The sequence below is a fragment of the Oncorhynchus gorbuscha genome, linkage group LG08 (genome assembly GCF_021184085.1).
Source record: "Oncorhynchus gorbuscha isolate QuinsamMale2020 ecotype Even-year linkage group LG08, OgorEven_v1.0, whole genome shotgun sequence".
NCBI lineage: Eukaryota > Metazoa > Chordata > Actinopteri > Salmoniformes > Salmonidae > Oncorhynchus > Oncorhynchus gorbuscha.
Genome location: NC_060180.1, coordinates 21,369,848 through 21,394,533, shown reverse-complemented (window position 1 = coordinate 21,394,533; position 24,686 = coordinate 21,369,848). Strand labels below are relative to the sequence as shown.

At 42.4% G+C, this 24,686-nt stretch overlaps 1 protein-coding gene across 1 annotated transcript in view; it reads right to left on the bottom strand.

Moving 5' to 3' along the window:
* opn4a (opsin 4a (melanopsin)) overlaps positions 1-18,305 on the bottom strand; it is a 69,620-nt gene extending 51,315 nt beyond the window's left edge. Inside the window, exon 1 of the mRNA XM_046357894.1 lies at positions 18,048-18,305. Coding sequence (XP_046213850.1) covers positions 18,048-18,197 — 150 coding nt within the window. The 5' untranslated portion in view covers positions 18,198-18,305. The remainder of the gene's footprint in view (positions 1-18,047) is intronic.
* Positions 18,306-24,686: the final 6,381 nt, after the last annotated feature.

Below are 24,686 nucleotides of genomic sequence, written 5' to 3'. Positions count from 1 at the left end.
GATGTTCGATCGGGTTCAAGTTCGATCGGGTTCAAGTCCAGCCTCTGGCTGGGCCACTCAAGGAAATTCAGAGACTTGTCCCGAAGCCACTCCTGCATTGTCTTGGCTGTGTGCTTAGGGTCATTGTCCTGTTGGAGGGTGTACCTTCGCCCAAGTCTGAGGTCCTGAGCACCCTGGAGTAGGTTTTCATTAAGGATCTCTCTATACGTTGCTCCGTTCATCTTTCCCTCGATCCTGACTAGTCTCCCGGTTCCTGCCGCTGAAAATCATCACCACAGCATGATACTGCCACCCCCATGCCTCACCGTAGGGATCGTGCCAAGCGTGCTGCAAGCATGGCCACTCTACCATAAAGGCCTGATTGGTGGAATTCTGCAGATATGGTTGTCCTTCTGGAAGGTCCTCACATCGCCACAGAGGACCTCTGGAGCTCTGTCAGAGTGACCATTGGGTTCTTGGTCACCTCCCTGACCAAGGCCCTTCTCGCCATGATTGTTCAGTTTGGCCAGGAATCCAGCTCTAGGAAGAGTCTTGGTGGTTCCACACTTCTTTCATTTAAGAAGGATGGAGGCCACTGTGTTCTTAGGGACCTTCAATGCTGCAGAAATGTTTCGTTGTCTCGGAGCTCTACGGACAAGTCCTTCGACCTCATGGCTTTGTTTTCGCTCTCACATGCACTGTCAACTGTGGGACCTTAAATAGACAGGTGTGTGCCTTTCCAAATCATATCCATTCAATTTAATTTACCATAGTTAGACTCCAATGACATTGTAGAAACATCTCAAGGATGATCAATGGAGACAGGATGCGCCTGAGGTCAATTTCGAGTCTCATAGCAAATGGTCTGAATACTTATGTAAATAAGATATTTCTGTTTATATTTTTAATAAATTTGTAAAACATTCTAAAAACCTAATTATCACCTTGTCATTATGTGGTAGATTGATGAGAAGAAAACATATTTAATCAATTTTAGAATAAGGCTTTAACATAACAAAATGTGGAAAAAGTGGAGGGCTCTGAACTTTCCAAAAGCACTGTGTATGCTAACACACACAACCTTTCATGCTGAGAATGTACGGCACACAGACTGACAGGCTTATCATCTATTATAGGATGAGGATATAGGACGAGAATACTTTGTGGAAACAGTGTGTCTGTGCTTCTTCACAATCCATTTTCTCAAAGGACCCCCATGCTTCTGGAATCTGGATATTTGAATTGGAAAACCACCATTTGAAATGGTTATGGTGGGGTAGAAATAAGAATCTCAGTGAGTGAGAGCCTGACTTTGCTTGCCAGGATTATAGTATTACAGGGTACATACACATGGCTGAGGAGGAGACGACCACGACTCTAGAGAACGTTCCTTCCTGTTTTCTGAATTTCTCTCTCACTCTCCAACCCTAACTTTGAAGCATAACACAACGATTGGCGGTAAACTTGGGGAGCTTATTTTCGGAGTTTCTCTAATTTTCTCTCAATAATTCTGAAGGCCTCTGGCTGGGTTAGCTGAGTGTTTGGTTGTCTATCGTGTGTCTACAGCTCAGTGGAGGAGAATCGATTTCGACAGGCGAGACGCTCATCCATCACCTGCATGTAAAGACAACGCCCCAGCGTCAGCCTTACTCATGTGCTGAACCCAGTCACAAGGCCTCCTCCGTGGGAAGATCTGTTGATATGGGGACTTAAGGCCGTTATTTGGAGCGATCCTCATGTCATCACGGTCTTTCAAAGCATGGATTAAATACCACACAAGAACTTGGTGTGGTTTTGCATCATGCTTAAATTAATTACTAAAAACAGAGGTTAAAGGTTAAAACAATTAAAACATGACTTTGACCTTGAAAATCAATTAATTTACTAATTGAGTATTTAGAGTGTGAAGAAGGCACGTGAGACGCATATAGAAAGATATGAAGGGTTTTCGATTTAAAGAAGCAGCCACAGTGATATTCTTCAGTCAGCCAAGCGATTTCCTCATCATTAGTGATCATGAACATGAAGGAGTCCATTTTACAGTCCAGTGATCAACTCTGGTACAGTTATTACCTGTCAACTCTTAAAACAGAGATGCTATCAAGTATTAAGAGAGTAAGGTTTGAGGAAAGGCCACATGTCAGTAATCTGGAGGTCAGTGACCATCAGCCAATCTCAGGAGGCTATGCGCACCCTGCAGCTTCAGCTGTGTCATTATAATACAGTCCTGTTCGACACAAGGTGACTAAGATGATTGGGATATGGCCTCCCAGAGGTTGGCATTACACTGGCTTAATTAAAGCTGGAATTGAATGGAAATACCAAAGCAGTCTGTAATTACTCTCAAATTCAAAAGCGAGAGCTATGTATGCAAGGACTGACCATCTATGATAACAGAATTATAGTTTTAACCATGTTTTGAGGCAATGTTTGCCCTCAGAACAGCCTCGATTTGTCAGGGGCATGGACTCTACAAGGTGTCAAAAGCTTTCCACAGGGATGCTGACCCATTTTGACTCCGAAGCTTTCCACAGTTGTGTCAATTTGGCTGGATGTCCTTTGGGTGGTGGACCATTCTTGATACACATGGGAAACTGTTGCGTGTGAAAACCCCAGCAGCGTTGCACAAACTGGTGATCCTGACATCTACTACAATATCCCGTTCAAAGGCACTAAATCTTTTGTCACATACACAATCCATGTCTCAATTGTTTCAAGGCTTAAAAATATTTTTTGACCCCGTCTCCTCCTTTTCATCTACACTGATTGAAGTGGATTTAACAAGTGACTTCAATAAGGGGATCATAGACTGACACGGTGAAAGCTATGTCATGGAAAGAGTTATAATGTTTCTAAATGTTTGTACACTCAGTGTATGTCATTAATCAGTGGTGATTTTAGCATGTAAATCTTGGTTGGGCAAAACAAAAGAATTGCGGATGCATGCCAGCAAAGCCACATCACAACACTAAACAATACATGAATTGCACTATAACGGTGACAAACGGTGCCCACAAACTGTTAGGGCCTACATAAAACTGTCCCAACAGCAGAGTCCCAACACCTTACCACTGCTACACCTGGAGTCTTGTCTGGCAGTGAAACAGTTCATTCAGCCTCATTTAATGCCTTTAAAAAAACATAGCTGATATGGCTGACTTGCTTAAACAAATGTGGTTTCTGCTGACAATTGATATGTACAAACTATGCCATAATGGAACGACAATCGGATAAGAGGCAATCCGTAATTTCGATTAAGAGCTAGGACGGACGTAGTCAATATAACTATTTGAAATGTAGCCTACAGCGACAGAATTCAGAACATGGACCTTTCTTACAGTGTTCTCCCTGCACACCAAGTCAGAACCGTAGGATAAATAAAGGGGGCATATAAGCAGACAATGAAAGCCCTTAGAATATTTTATTATTACATTTCTCTAAAACAGGTTATAGGCTACATGTGCACCACCAAGTCAGAACAGTAGGCAAATTGTATTATTAGGGTGAGGCACATGTGTAGTAAGCTGTTAGTAGCCCAACGTGTATTTGTATTACTATCTTAGCTACAGTATAGAGTACATATCTCCCTGGCATATTACATAATTTATGCAGCAGCATACAAAACATTTTTGGACTCACCTTGTCATGCTGTGCTCACTTGAACAGGAAGGTCCTTCGTGGGCAAATTTTGTCAAACTTTGTCATCGAAGTCTGTCATTCTCTGGATTTATGGTGCTTTCAAGACAACTGGGAACAAGGTCGATTCATGAAAGCTCTAGAAAAGAGGCCCAAGTTCCAGATGTACAATTTCGAATTGGATGACCATTCAAAACGTATTTTCCCAGTCGTAGCTCATTCTTTTCCCTAGTTACTAGTTGTCTTGAACTCACTAGTCAGATTGTTGTTTTGAGCGCGGCACAAATCATCCTTCATTGACATAATGGCCAATGTTGAATGTTTATAATTTTAAGATTGGAAAAGACACCATTAATCCTAGACTTGGGACCACACAGCCACTCCACTGAATAGTAGGCTAGTGATTGCTTTGCAGTGCTTGCAGTTAGCCACTGATTCCTTCCAAACCACTCATTGTTAAATTTGCAATTTCCAACTTGTGTAATGTTTGTCTAATGGCCGTTGAGCACCGACAGATTTTTTTCTACAATTTCTTCATTATTTCTCTTCATATGACAAGGATTAAAAAGGATGACAATGATTAAAAATAATTTGCCAGTAGATTGTCAACTTGGTTTATGATGATGGCTGCTAGCTAAGATTTTGAAAGTATGATGTTGACATGATCAGTCCAATCAAAGCTACTATCGATATAACGTTATTTGACGTAATGTTATCTGTGACCAATGACCTTGAGCCTTCTTGGATGGGCACTACTAATGTAACTCTATGTCAGCACCCAAGGGGCTGGAATTTTTTAGCTCTACCCTTAGACTTGGTGGTGACGTAGTGTCCCCATGAGTGAAAGAACACTGAGCCAATCATGTGGCACGCTCTGTATTTTCCGCCAGATGTCCCACCATCACAGAAAGTACTGAGCTACAGTAGGCTGAAACACTTGCATTTTGGAGCTGCCTTACTCAACAAAAAAGAGACCATGTTTGTATGTGGCTTTATTAACTCAATGGTATATATTTATTTTTACATTGCTTGCAAACTGATATGTGAAATGTATCAATGCCAAAATAGCATGCAAAACATGCAACATTTTAGCTAAAAATGTGGGTCGCCACACCACAAAAATGTATGTATCAACCAAGGATTCAAGGCTTTTTTAACCCCTTTTTCTCCCCAATTTCGTGGTATCCAATTGTTTAGTAGCTCCCGATCGCAGCCGGTTACGACAGAGCCTAGGTGCGAACCCAGAGTCTCTGGTGGCACAGCTGGCGCAGCAGTACAGCCCCTTTAACCACTGCGCCACCTGGGAGGCCAGGATTCAAGTTTTAATCTCTGGAAGGCCTGTTTTATGAATCAACAACCCTAGTCTCTCTGGAACAAGTGGTAGTGGATTCATATTTTTTTTAAATTCATGTTTATATGAATGAGACACGGTGATTCTCATTTTTCACCAGCCTCCAACAATATCATTATGTCTGGCTACAGATGCAGAAGTGCCACAAAAAAAATCAGACCTGTCAAGTGCCTATGGGGTATGAGGATAATATTTCAGTCTATTAATATACAATATTTAATATACATGTCATGTCTTTTTATTGCACAAATCATCAACCTCCTGCATTCAGTGCCTGACTTCCTTCAGAAATAAAGTGGGATGGGTACATCTCCCATGAGCACATCTTATCAAACTGATAGTTCCCTTACAAAAAATTATTTGTTGCGGCAAACTTCCCTAAGTTTGTGGCAATTTTGCTGCAAACTAAATAGTGTCCTACAAAAATGTTGCCCGAAGTTTGCAAAGGTTTTTCTACTAGTGGTAAATCTGCAACAAACCTTAGGCACAATAATATGTATTGCCACTAGTGGCAAACAGTTCGCCATAGTTTTTTTTGAGGCATACAATTCTCTCAAGATTCTATTTGAATCTGTGGCAACAATATTTATTGCCAGTAGTGGCAAACAGTTTACCAGAAGCCGTTTCTGGTGATCATATGAGTTCAAAGACCAGTAACTGTTGAAGACCAGTCAGGGGAGAAGAAAAATCTGTTTGAAAATGGAAAACAAGTTGGATTGATTTTATTTGCCAGTTTTTTAAAAAAGATACTCACAGTACATACATTTTAAAAATGTGACAAGGATATCACAAAAAAAGTCAGAGACATTTATATTGTGGTCCCTAAATTCCATGGTGCAAAAACATTACAACATTACATAGATACAGATACAGTAGATGCAGAGATTAAACAATTGTTCTATTCCTTGATCATTATCCAGCTTTTGACATTCTATTTAATATAAGTTATGGTTGGCATAGCTTTGAGTTGCTGTGGTAGTTTGTTCCACTCCACAGTGTTGGTATAAAAAGGTGTTCTTACCAGATAGACTCTTAAATTAATTTAAAACCGGCAATATCAGAGTCTCTGGCCCTGGTGTTGCATTGATGGACATCTCTAATATTAGTGAAATTATTTGAAATGTACCTGGGGGATGAGTCTGTAAAAATTATGTGGACCAGACAGAGTTAATTAATATTACACTTTTTTCTACAGAGAGCCAGCCTAGCTGCTTAAAATGAGTAAGAGGGGGGAGTTTAAGTACAATTCTCACAGGCTTGTTTTGGCTGGCATGTAGCTTATTCTTTAGATGTTTGGGCCTGCTGGTGAACCATGATGTGCAGCCATAATCAAAGTGACACTGGACTAGCGCACCTGCCAGAGTCTTTAGGTGTCACTATCAAGTTATTTTGAGGTCCGAGCTACTGTAGGGATTGCATTTTTTGGTTCGCTTTGTTAAAACTTTCAGGGCCAGTCTCACCAGTCAAGTACCTATCCAATTCACACCCAAGGTAGCTGACTGAATTACCCACTTCGACACTAAAACCAAGGAACCTTCCATGTTTTACTCTGGAACCAGGACTGGATAAAGAAATCATAGGCCCCGCTTGTCTGAAGGAAGAACAGTACTCGCGCCAAAGCAGCACGTGTACATGCAGTGTCTGGAGTCTGTAGGGCAACAGGCCTGCCTGCTCTGCTAGGAGAAGAGGGGCGAGGAGCAGACAGGCTGAGAACAGAGAGGAAAATCAAGCAGTGGCAGCTGTACAGACTTCTCAAACACTGCAGAAAGCGAACACTATATGACACCCCGTGACCTTATTAATTCCGCAACTTGCTTAGATAACGCAAGTGTAACGCATAATTATGCGTTTTTTTCACACAGGGAAAAATTATAACCCAAACTGGACACACTTTAGAAGTCCTGCCTGTAAAAAAGAATGAGTCATTGGGAAGACGTTTTTAGGACATTCTTGGGATGTTGAGTCATGGTCCCCTGGAGGTTTTGTCTAGTTCCCGGTTTGTCTCGGGGACGTTCCATTGACATTTTATGGACGTTCTTGGGACATTGTGTCATGTTCCCGAGGTTTTTGTCTTGTTTCCGGGTTTGTCATGGGGAAGGTCTTAAATAAAACTGTGAAGGACCTCGGCGTTACTCTGGATCCTGATCCCTCTTTTGACGAACATATCAAGACTGTTTCAAGGACAGCTTTTTTCCATCTACGTAACATTGCAAAAATCAGAAACTTTGTACAAATATGATGCATAAAAATTAATCCATGCTTTTGTCACTTCTAGGTTAGTCTAATGCAATGCTCTACTTTCCAGCTATCCGGATAAATCACTAAATAAACGTCAGTTAGTGCTAAACACGGCTGCTAGAATCTTGACCAAAACCAAAGAATGTGATCATATTACTCCAGTGCTAGCCTCTCTACACTGGCTTCCTGTTAAGGCAAGGGATGATTTCAAGGTTTTACTGCTAACCTACAAAACATTACATGGGCTTGCTCCTACCCATCTTTCCGATTTCATCCTGCCATACATACATACATACATACATACCTACACGTACGCTACGGTCACAGGATGCAGGCCTCCTTACTGTCCCTAGAATTTCTAAGCTGGTGTAACTGGGTCAGGTTTGTAGGCCTCCTTACTCACACACTTTTTCAGTTCAGCCCACAAATTTTCTATGGGATGGAGTTCAGGGCTTTGTGATGGCCACTCCAATACCTTGACTTTGTTGTCCTTAAGCCATTTTGACACAACTTTGGAAGTATGCTTGGGGTCATTGTCCATTTGGAAGACCCATTTGCGACCAAGCTTTAACTTCCTGACTCATGTCTTGAGATGTTGTTTCAATATATCCACATGATTTTCTTTCCTCATGATATTTTGTGAAGTGCACCAGTCCCTCCTGCAGCAAAACACCGCCACAACATGATGCTGCCACCCCCGTGCTTCACGGTTGGGATGGTGTTCTTCGGCTTGCAAGCCTCTCCCTTTTTCCTCCAAACATAATGATGGTCATTATGGCCAACAAGTTCTATTTTTGTTTCATCAGAGCAGAGGACATTTCTCCAAAAAGTATGATCTTTGTCCCCATGTGCAGATCCAAACCATAGTCTGGCTTTGTTATGGTGGTCTTGGAGCAGTGGCTTCTTCCTTGCTAAGCGACCTTTCCGGTTATGTCGATATAGGACTCGTTTTACAGTGGATATAGATACTTTTGTACCGGTTTCCTCCAGCATCTTCACAAGATCCTTTGCTGTTGTTCTGTGATTGATTTGCACTTTTCGCACCAAAGTACCATATCTCTAGAAGACAGAACGAGTCTCCTTCCTGAGCAGTATGATGGCTGCGTGGTCCCATGTGGTTTATACTTGCGTGCTATTGCTTGTACAGATGAACGTGTTACCTTCAGGTGTTTGAAAATTGCTCCCAAGGATGAACCAGACTTGTGGAGGTCTACAATTTTCTTTGAGGTCTTGGCTGATTTATTTTGATTTTCCCATGATGTCAAGCAAAGAGGCACTGAGTTTGAAGGTAGACCTTGAAATACATCCACAGGTATCATTCCAATTGACTCAAATTATGTCAATTAACCTATTAGAAGCTTCTAAAGCCATGACATCATTTTCTGGAATTTTCCAAGCTGTTTGAAGGCACAGTCAACTTAGTGTATGTAAAATTCTGACCCACTGGAATTGTGATACAGTGAATAAAAAGTGAAAAAAATCTGTCTAAAAAAATTGGACAAATTACTTGCGTCATGCACAAAGTAGATGTCCTAACCGACTTGCCAAAACTATAGTTTGTTAACAAGAAATGTGTGGAGTGGTTGAAAACAAGTTAATGACTCCAACCTAAGTGTATGTAAACTTCCGACTTCAACTGTACATGCATATTGACGCCACACGCACAAGTCAGCACTTCAAGGTAAAGTCTACATCTGTTGTTTTCAGCACAGGCCTTATACACGAGTCAGGAAGAAGAGACAACTAGTAGACAATTGTCTCTTAATGATGAAGTCCCCCGTCTAGATGAATTTGATACCATTCCACAAATTCCGCTCCAGCCATTACCATGAACCCGTCCTCCCCAATTAAGGAGCCACCAACCTGTGGTTTGAATCAATTATGTTGAGGTTCTCCAGGAACAGTTGGCCACACATTGCAAGGTAGATTTACGGTGCAGTCGGAAAGTATTCAGACCCCATGACTTTTTCCACATTTTGTTACGTTACAGTCTTATTCTAAAATTGATTAAAAATAACTAGATTTCCTCAATCTACACACAATACCCCATAATGTCAAAGCAAAAACAGGTTCAAATTTTTTTGCAAATGTATTAAAAACACCTTATTTATATTAGAATTCAGACCCTTTGCTATGAGACTCGAAATTGAGCTCAGGTGCATCCTGTTTCCATTGATCATCCTTGAGATCTTTCTACAACTTGATTGGAGTCCACCTGTGGTAAATTCAATTGATTGGAAAGGCACACACACACCTGTCTATATAAAAGGTGCCACAGTTGACAGTGTATGTCAGAGCAAAAACCAAGCCGTGAGGTTGAAGGTAAATCAAAGAAGTTTGAAACTTGGGGGAGAAGGGTCTTGGTCAGGGAGGTGACCAAGAACCCAATGTACACTCTGACAGTGCTCCAGAGTTCCTCTGTGGAAATAGGAGAAGCTTCCAGAAGGACAACAATCTTTGCAGCGCTCTACCAATCAGGTCTTTATGGTAGAATGGCCAGACGGAAGCCACTCCTCAGTAAACGGCACATGACAGTCGGTTTGGAGTTTGCCAAAAGGCACCTAATGGACTCTAACACTTTGGACCAAATGCCAGGAGTTACGTATGGAGGAAACCTGGCACCATCCCTACGGTGAAGCACGGTGGTGGCAGCATCATGCTGTGGAGATGTTTTTCGGTGTCAATGACTGGGAGACTAGTCAGGATTGAGGGAAGGATAAAAGGAGCAACGTTTAGAGTGATCCTTGATGAAAACCTGCTTCAGAGCACTCAGGACATCAGACTGGGGCTAAGCTTCACCTTTCAACAGGACAACGACCCTAAGCACACAGCAAAGACAATGCAGGAGTGGCTTCGGGACAAGTCTCTGAATGTCCTTGATTGGCCCAGCCAGAGCCCGGACTTAAACCCCCACAGACGATGCAATCACAATCACACTGCACACTGCCCTAACCCATCTGGACAAGAGGAATACCCATGTAAGAATGCTGTTCATCGATTACAGCTCAGCATTTAACACCATAGTACCCTCCAAGCTCGTCATTAAGCTCGAGACCCTGGGTCTCGACCCCGCCCTGTGAAACTGTGTCCTGGACATTGACGGGCCGCCACCAGGGTGCGTTCTCAGCCCTCTCCGGTACTCCCTGTTCACCCATTACTGCGTGGCCATGCACACCTCCAACTCAATCAAGTTGCAGACGACACTAAATTGGTAGACTTGATTACCAACAATGATGAGATGGCCTACAACCACCCGAGCCACTGCCTGTTCACCCCGCTATCATCCAGATGTGAGGTCAGTACAGGTGCATCAAAGCTGGGACCGAGAGACTGGTAAAAAGCTTATATCTCAAGGTCATCAGCCTATTAAACAGCCATCACTAACATCAAGTGACTGCTGCCAACATACTGACTCAAATCTCTAGCCACTTTAATATTTTTAAATTGGATGTAATAAATGTATCACTAGCCCCTTTCAAAAAATGCCACTTTATATAATGTTTACATACCCTACATTACTCATCTCATATGTACAGTGAGGGAAAAAAGTATTTGATCCCCTGCAGATTTTGTGAGTTTGCCCCATTGACAAAGAAATGATAAGTCTATAATTTTAATGGTAGGTTAATTTGAACAGTGAGAGACAGAACAACATGTCAAAAATGTTATAAATTGATTTTGATTTTAATGAGGGAAATAAGTATTTGACCACCTCTCAATCAGAAAGATTTCTGGCTCCCAGGTATCTTTTATACAAGTAACGAGCTGAGATTAGGTGCACACTCTTAAAGGGAGTGCTCCTAATCTCAGTTTGTTACCTGTGTCGTGTCTTTGGCTATGCCGGATTAAGTGATATGACATGCTATTCTATAAAATCCTTTCTCCGTAATTAATATTACCTGATTGTGCTAATCATGTAAATGTAATTACCTAGAGAGTTGGGGCACCACTAAATAATATTTGTAGAGCCATTATCTTCCAAATAAACTCTTAAAGACCTAATAGTACCCTCCAAGTAATATTTTACATCAATAGCAGTCAATATTAATAGTCACTTTAATTCAGTCTCAACCAAGAATTTACAACTTTCAGATATCTTCACAAACCCTGGCTAACAATTTGAATCAGCAATAAAAATTGGGTTTAATTATTTATTTACTAAATACCTAACTAATCACACAGAATTACCAAGACAAAAGACCTCTCCAAGGATGGCAAGGACAAGATTGTAGACCTACACAAGGCTGGAATGGGCTACAAGACCATCGCCAAGCAGCTTGGTGAGAAGGTGAAAACAGTTGGTGTGATTATTTACAAATGGAAGAAACACAAAAGAACTGTCAATCTCCCTCGGCCTGGGGCTCCATGCCAGGTCTCACCTCGTGGAGTTGCAATGATCATGAGAACGGTGAGGAATCAGCCCAGAACTACAAGGGAGGATCTTGTCAATGATCAAGGCAGCTGGGACCATAGTTACCAAGAAAACAATTGGTAACACACTACGCCGTGAAGGACTGAAACCTGCAGTGCCCGCAAGGTCCCCCTGCTCAAGAAAGCACATGGTCAGATAAGATGAAAATGGAGCTCTTTGGCATCAACTCAACGTGTTTGGAGGAGGAATTTCCCTCATTAAAATGCAAATCAATTTATAACATTTTTGACATGCATTTTTCTGGATTTTTTTGTTGTAATTCTGTCTCTCACTGTTTAAATAAACCTACCATTAAAATTATAGACAAATCATTTCTTTGTCAGTGGGCAAAACTACAAAATCAGCAGGGGATCAAATACTTTTTTCCCCTCACTGTATATACACTGTACTCTATGCCATCTACTGCATCTTGCCTGTGCCGTTTGGCCATCGATGTATTTATATGTACATATTCTTATTCATTACTTTATACACACAAGTTTAAGGTAGTTGTTAGATTACTTGTTAGATATTACTGCACGGTCGGAACTAGAAGCACAAGCATTTCGCTACACTCGCATTAACATCTGCTAACCATGTGTATGTGTATGTGTAATCCCGCTATGCCCTCCGACAAACCATCAAACAGGCAAAGCATCAATACAGGATTAAGATTGAATCGTACTACAGGGGCTCCGGTGCTCGCCGGGTGTGGCAGGGCTTGCAAACTACTACTGACAACAAAGGGAAGCACAGCCACGAGCTGCCCAATGACAAGCCTACCAGACGAGCTAAATTACTTCTATGGTCGCTTCGAGGCAAGCAACACTGAAGCATGGATGAGAGCACCAGGGACTATGGACGACTGTGTGATCACCCTCTGTAGCCGATGTGAGTAAGACCTTTAAAAAGGTCAACATTCACGAGGTCGCAGGGCCAGATGGATTTCCAGGATGTGTACTCCAAGCATGCGCTGACCAACTGGCCCTGACAGAGACTGTAATACCAACATGTTTCAAGTAGACAACCATAGTCCCTGTGCCCAAGAACACCAAGGTAACCTGCCTAAATGACTACCAACCCATAACACTCATGTCTATAGCCATGAAATGCTTTGAAAGGCTCATATAAACGCCATTATCCCAGAAACCCTAGACCCACTCCAATTTGCATACCGCCCCAACATATCCACAGATGATGCAATCTTGATTGCACTCCACACTGCCCTTTCTCACCTGGACAAAAGGAGCACCTACATGAGAATGCTATTCATTGACTACAGCGCAGTGTTCAACACCATAGTGCCCTCAAATATCAGCACTACGCTAAGGACCTTTGGACAAAACACATCCCTCTTTAAATGGATCCTAGACTTCCTGATGGGCAGCCCCCAGGTGGTAAGGGTAGGTAACAACACACATCTGCCACGCTGATCCTCAACACGTGGGCCCCTCATGGGCGTGTGTTCAGTCCCCTCCTGTACACCTTGTTCACCCATGACTGCAATGGCCAGGCACGACTCCAACACCATCATTAAGTTTGTCGACGACACAACAGCCTATAGAGACGAGGTCAGAGACCTGGCAGTGTGGTGCCAGGACAACAACCTCTCCCTCAACATGATCAAGACAAAGGAGATGATTGTGGACTATTTTCTTATTTTTCACTTCAGTTTATTTTAGTAAATACTTTAACACTTATTTCTTAAAACTGCACTGTAAGGTCTACACATGTATTCAATGCATATGACAAATACACGTTGATTTAATTTGATATGGCATCATGTAGTAACCAACAACAAAAAAGTGTTAAATCAAAATATATTTTATATTTGAGATTCTTCAAAGTAGTCACACTTTGCCTTGATGACAGCTTTGCACACTCTTGGCATTCTCTCAATCAGCCTCATGAGGTCGTCACCTGGAATGCATTTTAATTAACAGGTGTGCCTTATTAAAAGTTAATTTGTGGAATTTCTTTCCTTCTTAATGCCTTTGAGCCAATCAGTTGTGTTGTGACAAGGTAGTCGTGGTATACAGAAGATAGCCCTATTTGGTAAATATCAAGTCCATATTATGGCAAGAGCAGCTCAAATAAGCAGAGAGAAATGACAGTCCATTACTTGAAGACATGAAGGTCAGTCAATGCGGAACATTTCAAGACCTTTGAAAGTTTCTTCAACTGCAGTGACAAAAAACATCAAGCGCTGTGATAACTGTCTCTCATGAGGACCACCACAGGAACGGAAGACCCAGAGTTACATCTGCTGCAGAGGATATGTTCATTAGAGTTACCAGCCTCAGAAATTTGCTGCCCAAATAAATGCTTCAGAGTTCAAGTAACAGACACATCTCAACATCAACTGTTCAGAGGAGACTGCATGAATCAGGCCTTCGTGGTCGAATTCCTGCCAAGAAACCACTACTAAATTAGACTTGCCTGGGCCAAGAAACACAAGCAATGGACATTAGAGCAGTTGAAATCTGTCCTCTGGTCTGATGAATCCAAATGTAAGATTTTTGGTTCCAACGCGTTCCACTGGGATGCTGGCCCGTGTTGACTCCAATGTTTCCCACAGTTGTGTCAAGTTGGCTGGATGTGTTTTGGGTGGTGGACCAAAATTCTTGAATGGCACACATACACAATCGATGTCTCAACTGTCTTAAGGCTTACAGATCTCACCCCCTTAATCTACACCGATTGAGGTGGATTTAACAAGTTACATCAATAAGGGGATCGTAGGGGGGTTCCCACACAAATGTGCATCACTGGCACCATATATATATATATATTCTGGAGTCTGACAATACTGGTTCTGACATTGCTCGTTCTGGTATTTCTTTAAAATAAAAATGGTAATAAATTGGTTATTGTATTGTTTCTAGACATTACTGCACTGTTGGAGCTAGAAACATAAGCATATTGCTGAACCTGCAATAACATCTGCAAATCTTTGTACACGACCAAGACATTTTGATTTGATGTTAAATGTTGAAGCTACATAAAAATATTAAATAAACTATTTATTTGGGAAATATTCAGTCTTTGCTCTTTCCGTCATTAGCATGCTGATTATTTGAAGTAGAATTTGATTTATTTTTATCACGCTGGTAAGACATTTAATACACGTTGTTTCGTTTATTTAGTACTTTTAATATTTTTAGTTTACTTTTCTTTCTGAGAAGCAAGTTAATTTAAAAGTTATGCGATTTGGTTTACATAGATACGACATTTCAATGTCGTTAATACACAAAGTAACCAAAAAGCAGATATAATTTGCAGCAAACAGTACGTTAGCCACAAGTTTCCCAGAATTGTTTGCCAGAAGTTCACAAGTCGCAAATTTGCTGCAAGTTTGTCACAAAACAAATGTCCATGTGAAAATATGAACTTGTGGCAAATTTGCCACAGCTGTTTACCAGAAGCCTGTTTTTCGATGGAGTCCTGCTATTGTTCCACAACATCAATGAAGTGCATTCTCTATGCAAAACCCAACCATGTATAGTATTTCCCGAGCAACTCAGCACCTGTCTGTGCATGCCAAGAAGCGTTCTCTGGAAAGGGGACGGCGGCAGTTTGAGTGTGTGCCCAAAATCAAAACCATAAACCCCAGAATGAACAGACAAAATACATCTGGAAATGCAGGAATCTGCATTTTTAGAATATTGAGAGTGGATTTTATGGAGTTATGTTGAGCTAAAATAACAATAACCCAGATGAAATATTGCGTGTTGGAGGGAAATCTGGAGGGGGCGGCTAAAATGAGTGTCACGCGGGACTAGGTGTGTGTGCAGGAATCAGACGCAGAGAGAGAGTAACGGAGTAAAGTGCTTTACTATTGAACGCCAAACTTCTAAGCCCAATACAATACAGGGCGCAGGACACTATACCAGACAACCCAAAACCACAGGGTGTCCAGTATAGAATATAAAATACACCACGACCTAATATGTACACACGTAACAAAAGACAATCCCACACAACACAAGGGCGGGTCAAACTACTACATATAGGGAAGCTAATTAAACCAAAATACACACAGGTGAAACTAATAAGACAAAACCAGTAGGACGGTGACGACGACCGCCGAGCACCGCCCGAACAGGCAGGGGAGCCAACTTCGGCGGAAGTCGTGACAATGAGTCAGCCATCTGACAGGACGGTTCTGACTGAAGTTGGGCTGTCTAATTGTGATGCTCAGGCAACCTTTTTCTGAATGCAATTATTCACAGCTGCGTCATCTCAGGGATTGGGACAGACTAACACGGAAATGCCATCAGAATGTACTTGATATTTCATCAAAGGTGGCAGGTGATATTTACCCACTGAAAGGGCTCTGCACCTCATTGTCCCTTTGGTTAAAAAAACCCCACAAAAAACAGCATTAGTATTTACACTGTGGGTAACATTCTGTAAGACCATTTAGTAAGACAGATGAGAATGTAAACTAGACATTTACACTAACTACCACTAAAATAAGTATGACAGACAAAAACACATATGCAGAGCGAGACAGACAGAGGATGCACAGAGAGGGAGAGAGAGGGTCCACTCGCCAACCAAGAATTCATCAAATGGGACAAACACCAAATATCCTCAGTTTACACCGTGAAACACTAAATAATGCATTCAGAGCAGAAATAGTTCGATACCCGCTATGATCAAAATCCAGAAAAGAGACGTTAAATTCTACAACCATCTAAAAGGAAGCGATTCCCAAACCTTCCATAACAAAGCCATCACCCGCAGAGAGATGAACCTGGAGAAGAGTCCCCTTCACAAACAGACCCCACAGAGCCCCAGGATTACAGCAACACAATTAAACCCAACCAAATCATGAGAAAACAAAAATATATTTACTTGACACATTGGAAATAATGAACAAAAAAAAAAAAGAGCAAACTAGAATGCTATTTGGCCCTAAAGAGAGAGTACACAGTGGCAGAATACCTGACCACTGTGACTGACCCAAACTTAAGGAAAGCTTTGACTATGTACAGATTCAGTGAGCATAGCCTTGCTATTGAGAAAGGCCGCCGTAGGCAGACCTGGCTCTCAAGAGAAGACAGGCTGTGCACACTGCCCACAAAATGAGGTGGAAACTGAGCTGCACTTCCTAACCTGCCAAAATGTATGACCATACTAGAGACACATATTTCCCACAGATTACACAGATCCACAAAGAATTCAAAGACAAACCCGATGTTGTTAAACTCCCATATCTACTGGATGAAATACCACAGTGTGCCATCACAGCAGCAAGATTTGTGACCTGTTGCTACAAGAAAAGGGCAAACGATAAAGAACAAACACCATTGTAAATACAACCCATATTTATGTGTATTTATTTTTCCTTTTGTACTTTAACTATTTGCACATCGTTACAACACTGTATAGATGCACATGACATTTCAAATGTCTTTATTCTTTTGGAACTTCTGCGAGTGTAATGTTTACTGTTAATTTTGATTGTTTATTTCACTTTTGTTTATTATCTACTTCACTTGCTTTGGCAATGTTAACATGTGTTTCCCATGCCAATTGAGTGAGAGAGAGAGAGTGTGAGTGAGTGAGTGAGTGAGTGAGTGAGTGAGTGAGTGAGTGAGTGAGTGAGTGAGTGAGTGAGTGAGTGAGTGAGTGAGTGAGTGAGTGATCACTCCATCACAAATAACCAATAACCAGCATCTTAAAGGGGCTTCAGTTGAACAGCACAATCGGAATGGAGCGTTGACATAATTTGTTTACCCTTTAAAAAAAGGTACCCCTTTGCTCCTAATTCTTTAATAAATACATTTTAACCCACAAAAAAAAGTGGAGTAAATGCAAAAGCCAGGATCATTGAAATGGGTCATCAATTAAAGGTTTGCAAGTAGGTGCCAAATCAATAGAGCACCATGGTAGCCTTAGGTAGAGTGAGGCTGAAGTAAGGGAGGCCATCTGAATCTTGATGTACAGTGGACGTTTGATGCACATACTATATGACTGTAAATGTAATGCACACCCGTCTTACTTTCCATTCTCTAAAGTCAAATCTGCACTGTAGAACAGAACACTCTGTATTGCAGGGTGAATGAATACGCATTTTGATCATTCAGATGTGCCCCAAGAGAATAATGTTATTCGTGCATTTCAGGACAGTTGTCAAGAAAGCTTTTGTAGCTGAGCAGATTCTCTGCAGTCTGCCTATCACATTGTTACTTTTGTTGTGGATGTCAATCTGAATTATTTCTTATTTCTGAACAAGACAATGTCATTCAGAAATTATAGCTGCATCAGTCATTGAAATACATATTTTGACATGCGGAACGGCAATCCGTTATCGTTACAAACATAGCGAAGTCTTACAATCACGATCAAACCAAACGCATGTCCTGCATGAATGATCAGGCTACTTCAACCTGGGATAGAATAATAAACAGGCGAAACACTTACAGGGGTGGTAACAGACGGCAGGTCCACCATCCGGTACTCATTGACCCCCGTGTCGTTCCAGGAGGAGAGAGTCTCCACGATGCACGTGCAGTTCTGGTCCTGGAACGGACACGAGATGCCCTTCGGAACCGAGCGCATGGCGCCGCTCATCTGTCCACTTTCGCCCTCCAATACTGACGGGCCACCCAAGAGGGACTGTAGGCGGACGGTGGGAAAGAGAAATAAACTGGGAGTCCGGACACAAATCCGACAGCTGTCCGGCTAGAGTGGAATATCCAACTTCAATATGGCCAAGTGATGATAACTTCTCTTGTTGGCTCCACAGTGGGAATCTGTTCTGGAAAGTTATCGATTCTCGATCTGAATGTTAATTGACTACAGTCTACGTAGGTTATGGGTCTTGAAATGTGTAGTCGGTGAGACAGTTTGACAACCGCAAGAGAGGCTGGCGTTTCATACTCTCTTGCGCGCCAGCCACGCAACACAACAGCACTTTTTTTTTTTAAATTGACATATTTATATATCGCTCTTTTCTCCATGTCCTTGCTCCAAGTTGTCACTCCCCATCAGGGGCCAGGGTTCAGCTCTGAAATCACACTTTCCACAGTCCTCAGAGGGTCCGTTTCAAAATGACTGAAAAGGCACTTTCATTATTAGATTTGTGCCAAAAATATCCATTGCATTTGTCCAGTAATTGTCTCACAGTCAAATATATTAACATGTAATACGATTGTGACACTAGTTACCATAGTCAAAGTCCAAATTGGTTATATCATACAAATTCATGAAAACCAAAATGAGTTTTTTGGTCTTAATTGAAGGTTAGGGTTGGGCATAAGGTTAGCAGTGTGGTTAAGGTTAAGTTTAAAAATCAGATTTGATCTGTTTATAACTGAATGTGCTAACTAGTGATGACCACTTTACACTGGCCAAAAATATAAAGGCAATATGCAACAATTTCAAAGATTGTACTGAGTTACAGTTCATATAAGGAAATTGGTCAATTGAAATTAAATCATTAGACCCTAATCGATGGATTTCACATGACTGGGAACACAGATGCATCTGTTGGTCACATACCTTTAAAAAAAAAGGTAGGAGCGTGGATCAAAAAACAGTCAGAATCGGTGTGACCACCATTTGCCTCATGCAGCGCGACACATCTCCTTCGTATGGAATTGATCAGACTGTTGATTGTGGCCTGTGGAATGTTTTCCCCCTCCTCTTCAATGGCTGTTCGAAGTTGCTGGATATTGGCAGGAACTGGAACACGCTGTCGTACACATCGATCCAGAGCATCCCAAACAGGCTCAATGGGTGACATGTCTGGTAAGTATGCAGACCATGGACGAACTGGGACATTTTTAGCTTTCAGGAATTGTGTACAGATCCTTGCGACATGGGGCCGTGCATTATCATGCTGAAACATGAGGTGATGGCGGCGGATGAATGGCACATTGGCCTCCAGATCTCGTCAGGGTAAATAGGAATTTGTTCTTAATTAACTGACTTGCCTAGTTAAATAAAGGTTACATTTTTTTAAATTATAAAAATCTCTGTGCATGAAAATTGCCATCAATAAAATGCAATTGTGTTCGTTGTCCGTATTTTATGCCCGCCCATACCATAACCACACCACCATCATGGGGCACTCTGGTCGCAATGTTGACATCAGCTTAACCACACAATCCCAAACATGCCGTCTACCAATTTGCCTGGTACAGTTGAAACCAGGATTCATCCATGAAGAGCACACTTCTCCAGCGTATCAGTGGCCATCGAAGGTGAGCCTTTGCTCACTGAAGTCAGTTACGACGCAGAACTGTTGTCAGGTCAAGACCCTGGTGAGGACGACGAACACGTAGATGAGCGTCCCTGAGACGGTCTCTGACAGTTTGTGTAGAACATCTTTGGTTATGCAAACAAACTCAGTTTCATTACCTGTCCGGGTGGCTGGTCTCAGGCAATCCTGCATGTGAAGAAGCCAGATGTGGAGGTCCTGGGGTGGTGTGGTTACACAGGGTCTGGGTTGTGAGGTCTGTTGGATGTACTTCCAAATTCTCTGAAACGACGTTGGAGGTGGCTTATGGTAGAGAAATGAACATTTTCTGGCAACAGCTCTGGTGGATATTCCTGCAGTCAGCATGCCAATAGCACACTCCCTGCCAATAGCACATGAGACATCTGTGGCAGTGTGTTGTGTGACAAAACTGCACATTTTAGAGTGGCCTTTTATTGTTTATTTTAAGTGCACCTGTGCAATGATCATGCTGTTTAATCAGCTTCTTGATATGCCTCACCTGTCATGGATGGGTTATCTTGACAAAAGCGAAATGCTCACTAACAGGGATGTCAACAATTGTGTACACAAATTGAGAAATCAGCTTTTTGTGCGCATGAACATTTTGGGGGATCTTTTATTTCTGTATAAAAGCTGAAGAACATATGCACATCCAGGTACTTTTTGTAGGTGCTGGAGTTGTAGATGAATTCATGGAAAACAAAAAGGAAACAGTTGCACACTGCTACGCATGATCCCAAGTGATTTTATTATAACAGTGCTTTGACCCTTAGGCCATGTGTGCTTGGTATTCCTTGGGTCCCGGACCAGATGGGAGAGTTAATACACATGGCGGAGTACAGAGAGTATTCACACCTGCATTCTTCATTTTTGCAGTTTCCCTTTGATGATGACAAGGGTTACAGCATGAATAATTCTGTAGTATTAACAGACCCACTGTCACGTTCGTTATTTTGATGAGAACAAGGCACTGCGTGATAAGCATACATTCTTCTTTTAAATTAACGAATAAACACTAAAACTAACAAAGAAACAAAACGAACGTGAAGCTATATAACACGAGTGCTGACAGGCAACTACACAGAGACAATAACCCACAAAAACAAAATGGAAAATGGCAACCTAAATAGGATCCCCAATCAGAGACAATGATAAACAGCTGTCTCTGATTGGGAACCAATTCAGGCCACCATAGACCTACAAATACAAAACCCCCATAGATATAGAAAAAACCCTAGACAAGACAAAAAACACATAACCATCCTCGTCACACCCTGACCTGACCAAAATAATACAGAAAACATAGATAACTAAGGTCAGGGCGTGACAGAACCCCCCCCCCCAAAGGTGCAGAATCCCAACCGCAAACCTGAACTTATAGGGGAGGGTCCGGGTGGGCATCTACCCTCGGTGGCGGCTCTGGTTCTGGCTCTGGTTCCGCCCCCAATCTTTACACTGGTCCCTCCGCCTTTGTTGAGCTGTACCGTGGCTCATCGCCGGAGACCACGGGCTGGGGACCGTCGCTGGAGGTTCCGGGCTGGGGACTGTCGCCGGAGGTTCCGGGATGGGGACTGTCGCCGGACGCTCTGGACTGCCGAGGCACACTGTATGCCTGGTGCGTATTGCAGGCATTGGTGTTACTGGGCTGGGGACACTCACCTCAGGGCGAGGAGGAACAGGGCGTACTGGACCCTGGAGGCCTGATGCGTGGTGCCGGTACTGGTGGTACTGGGCTGGTGACACGCACATCAGGGCTAGTGCAGGGAGGAGGAACAGGACGTACTGAACTCTGGAGGCGCACTTGAGGAAGAGGGCAAGGACTAGGAACAGGACACACCGGGTTGTGAAAGTACACTGGAGACCTGGTTTGTATAGCCAACATCAATTGTTCCGAAACTTTAACGCATGTTTCAGGATGAGTACGAGGAACTGACACAGGTGGCATCGGACAGCTAACACTCTCCTCAAGGCGAATGCCGTGCATACTATGCCAAACCAACAGCTCTCTCTCTTCACTCTCCTCCAATTTAATTAACAACTCCTCGAAGGTCTCATAATATACCCCTCTGTTCTCTCCTCCAATCTGTCCAATAACACCTCGACCATCTCAGACTCACCCCTCAACTGCTCCATGTGCCCCCCCAAAAAAATGATCTTGGTGTTTCTGTGGCCTACCTCCCCGACGTCGTTGCTGTTCCCTCTTACTTCGCCATTCCTCCTGTGCTGTTTCCACCTGCCTCTATGGTAGGCAATCCTCTCCTGCCAAAATATCCTCCCACGTCCAGGATCCTTTACCGTCCAGTATTTCGTCCCAGGTCCATGTTTTCCACAAAGCGCTGCTCCTCCCTTTCACGCTGCTTGGTCCTTTTTTGGTGGGTTATTCTGTCACGTTCGTCATATTGATGAGACCAAGGCGCAGCGTGATAAGCATACATTCCTCTTTTAATTAACGACTAAACAAAGAAACAAACCGACCGTGACGCTATATAACACAAGTTCTGACAGGCAACTACATATAGACAATAACCCACAAAACCAAAATGGAAAATGGCAACCTAAATAGGATCCCCAATCAGAGACAACGATAAACAGCTGTCTCTGATTGGGAACCAATTCAGGCCACCATAGTTCTACAAATACCTAGACATACAAAACCCCCATAGATATAGAAAAACCCATAGACAAGACAAAAAACACACATACCCACCCTCGTCACCCCCTGACCTGACCAAAATAATACAGAAAACATAGATAACTAAGGTCAGGGCGTGACACCCACGGAGTGCAGAGAAAACCCACAAAAGAAGAGAGAAGGAAAGAAGAGGGACTGAGTGTGAGTTCTTCTCCTGCCTGGGGAGAAAGCTTCTTGATAGTTGTAGACCAGGAACCTGGCCAGAGACACTCACACGCATATCCCATGTCAACAACGGTTACCTTTTACACTGCAACAGCTAGCGCAACACGTTTTCCCATCCCATGTATTGTTCACACACAGGACTGTGTCTATGTTATCGCACTACAACGCACACACACCTGTTGAATCCATAACAAACAAACAAATATATCTTATAATACAGTATAATGATAGGGAAGTCACTTGCCTAAGTTTCAGCTTCAGCTGACAAGCCGTGTCCTAAAATATGCAGCCATGTAATGTAATTAAGTCTGAGAAAAATGGCCAGCGGCCCAGATGAGACAGCTATACCACTCCAAGACTGTTTCTTTGTATGTGTGTGTGTGAGGTGAGAGTGCAGGAAGCCACAGATATTGAGTCTGAATTTAGAGCTCAATACAAATCCTTTATTCTGTTCATGTATTACATGCTTGCATATCAAAGAGTGGGTCCACCAACAAAAGCCGGTTTTAAAATGTAAGCAATATTCCAAGGTGCATTACAGTTTTTGACGGTTGCATAATAGCATGGATCTTAATCAAAGTGTGAACCTCCTTCCTATTGGTCACAGTGCTTCATTATAGTGATCAATGGAATTATCTAGAACAGGGTCAGCAGAGTGGAGAAGGGAGGCAAACCACTAGATAGAAATGAGCAACTCCATAAGTTTAATGCATCTCACAGCCATTGTGGTGGAAAAGCCAGATTCATAATTCTACAGGCCGAGTCCTTGGTCCACTGCTCCAAAAAACACAAAGTGTGTCAGATCTAGACAGAAAGGTGCAGAGTGCACTGAAGACACACACACAGTCATACACAGTCTCTCTCTCTCGCACACACACACACACACACACATTTTAAATACTTTATTTGAATCCTCCCCACAACCGGAAGCTGCATTTACTCAGCATGCTGGTGAATAGGGCGGAGGTCTGCATGGCAAGTCCACTGTGAACTCTCTGTATGCTACCATAGTGGTGCCAATAAGTCACAAATCCAGTGCGACCTTTGCTGGTCAGAGGAATTACACCGAAGTTACACACAAGAATGATCTTTATTTCCAGAGGACATATGAGGTGGACATGGTTCTGTACAAAGAGCGATATGAAAGAATACTGTTCATACAGTATTCAGTAGCAATACAATGCATACAGTAGCAATACAATGCATACAGTAGCAATACAATGCAATGGGGAATTTAACAGTGAAAAGCAAACTAGAGCAATCTATATCAAATCAAATCAAATGTTATTGGTCACATACACATGGTTACCAGATGTTAATGTGAGTGTAGCGAAATGCTTGTGCTTCTAGTTCCGACCGTGCAGTAATATCTAATAAGTAATCTAACAGTTACACAGAAGTGTAAAGGAATTAATAAGAATATGTACATATAAATATATATGGATGAGCGATGGCCGTGCGGCAGAGGCAAGATGCAGTAGATGGTATAGAGTACAGTATATACATATGAGATGAGTAATGTAGGGTATGTAAACATTATATAAAGTTGCATTGTTAAAGGTGACTAGTGATACATTTATTACATCCAATTTTTTATTATTAAAGTGGCTAGAGATTTGAGTCAGTATGTTGGCAGCAGCCACTCTATGTTAGTGATGGCTGTTTAACAGTCTGATGGCCTTGAGATAGAAGCTGTTTTTCAGTCTCTTGGGTCAAGCTTTGATGCACCTCTACTGACCTCGCCTTCTGGATGATAGCAGGGTGAACAGGCAGTGGCTCGTGTGGTTGTTGTCCTTGATGATCTTTTTGGGCTTCCTGTGACATCGGGTGGTGTAGGTGTCCTGGAGGGCAGGTAGTTTGCCCCCGGTGATGCGTTGTGCAGACCTCACTACCCTTTGGAGAGCCTTACAGTTGTGAGTGGAGCAGTTGTCGTACCAGGCGGTGATACAGACATTTACATTTACATTTAAGTCATTTAGCA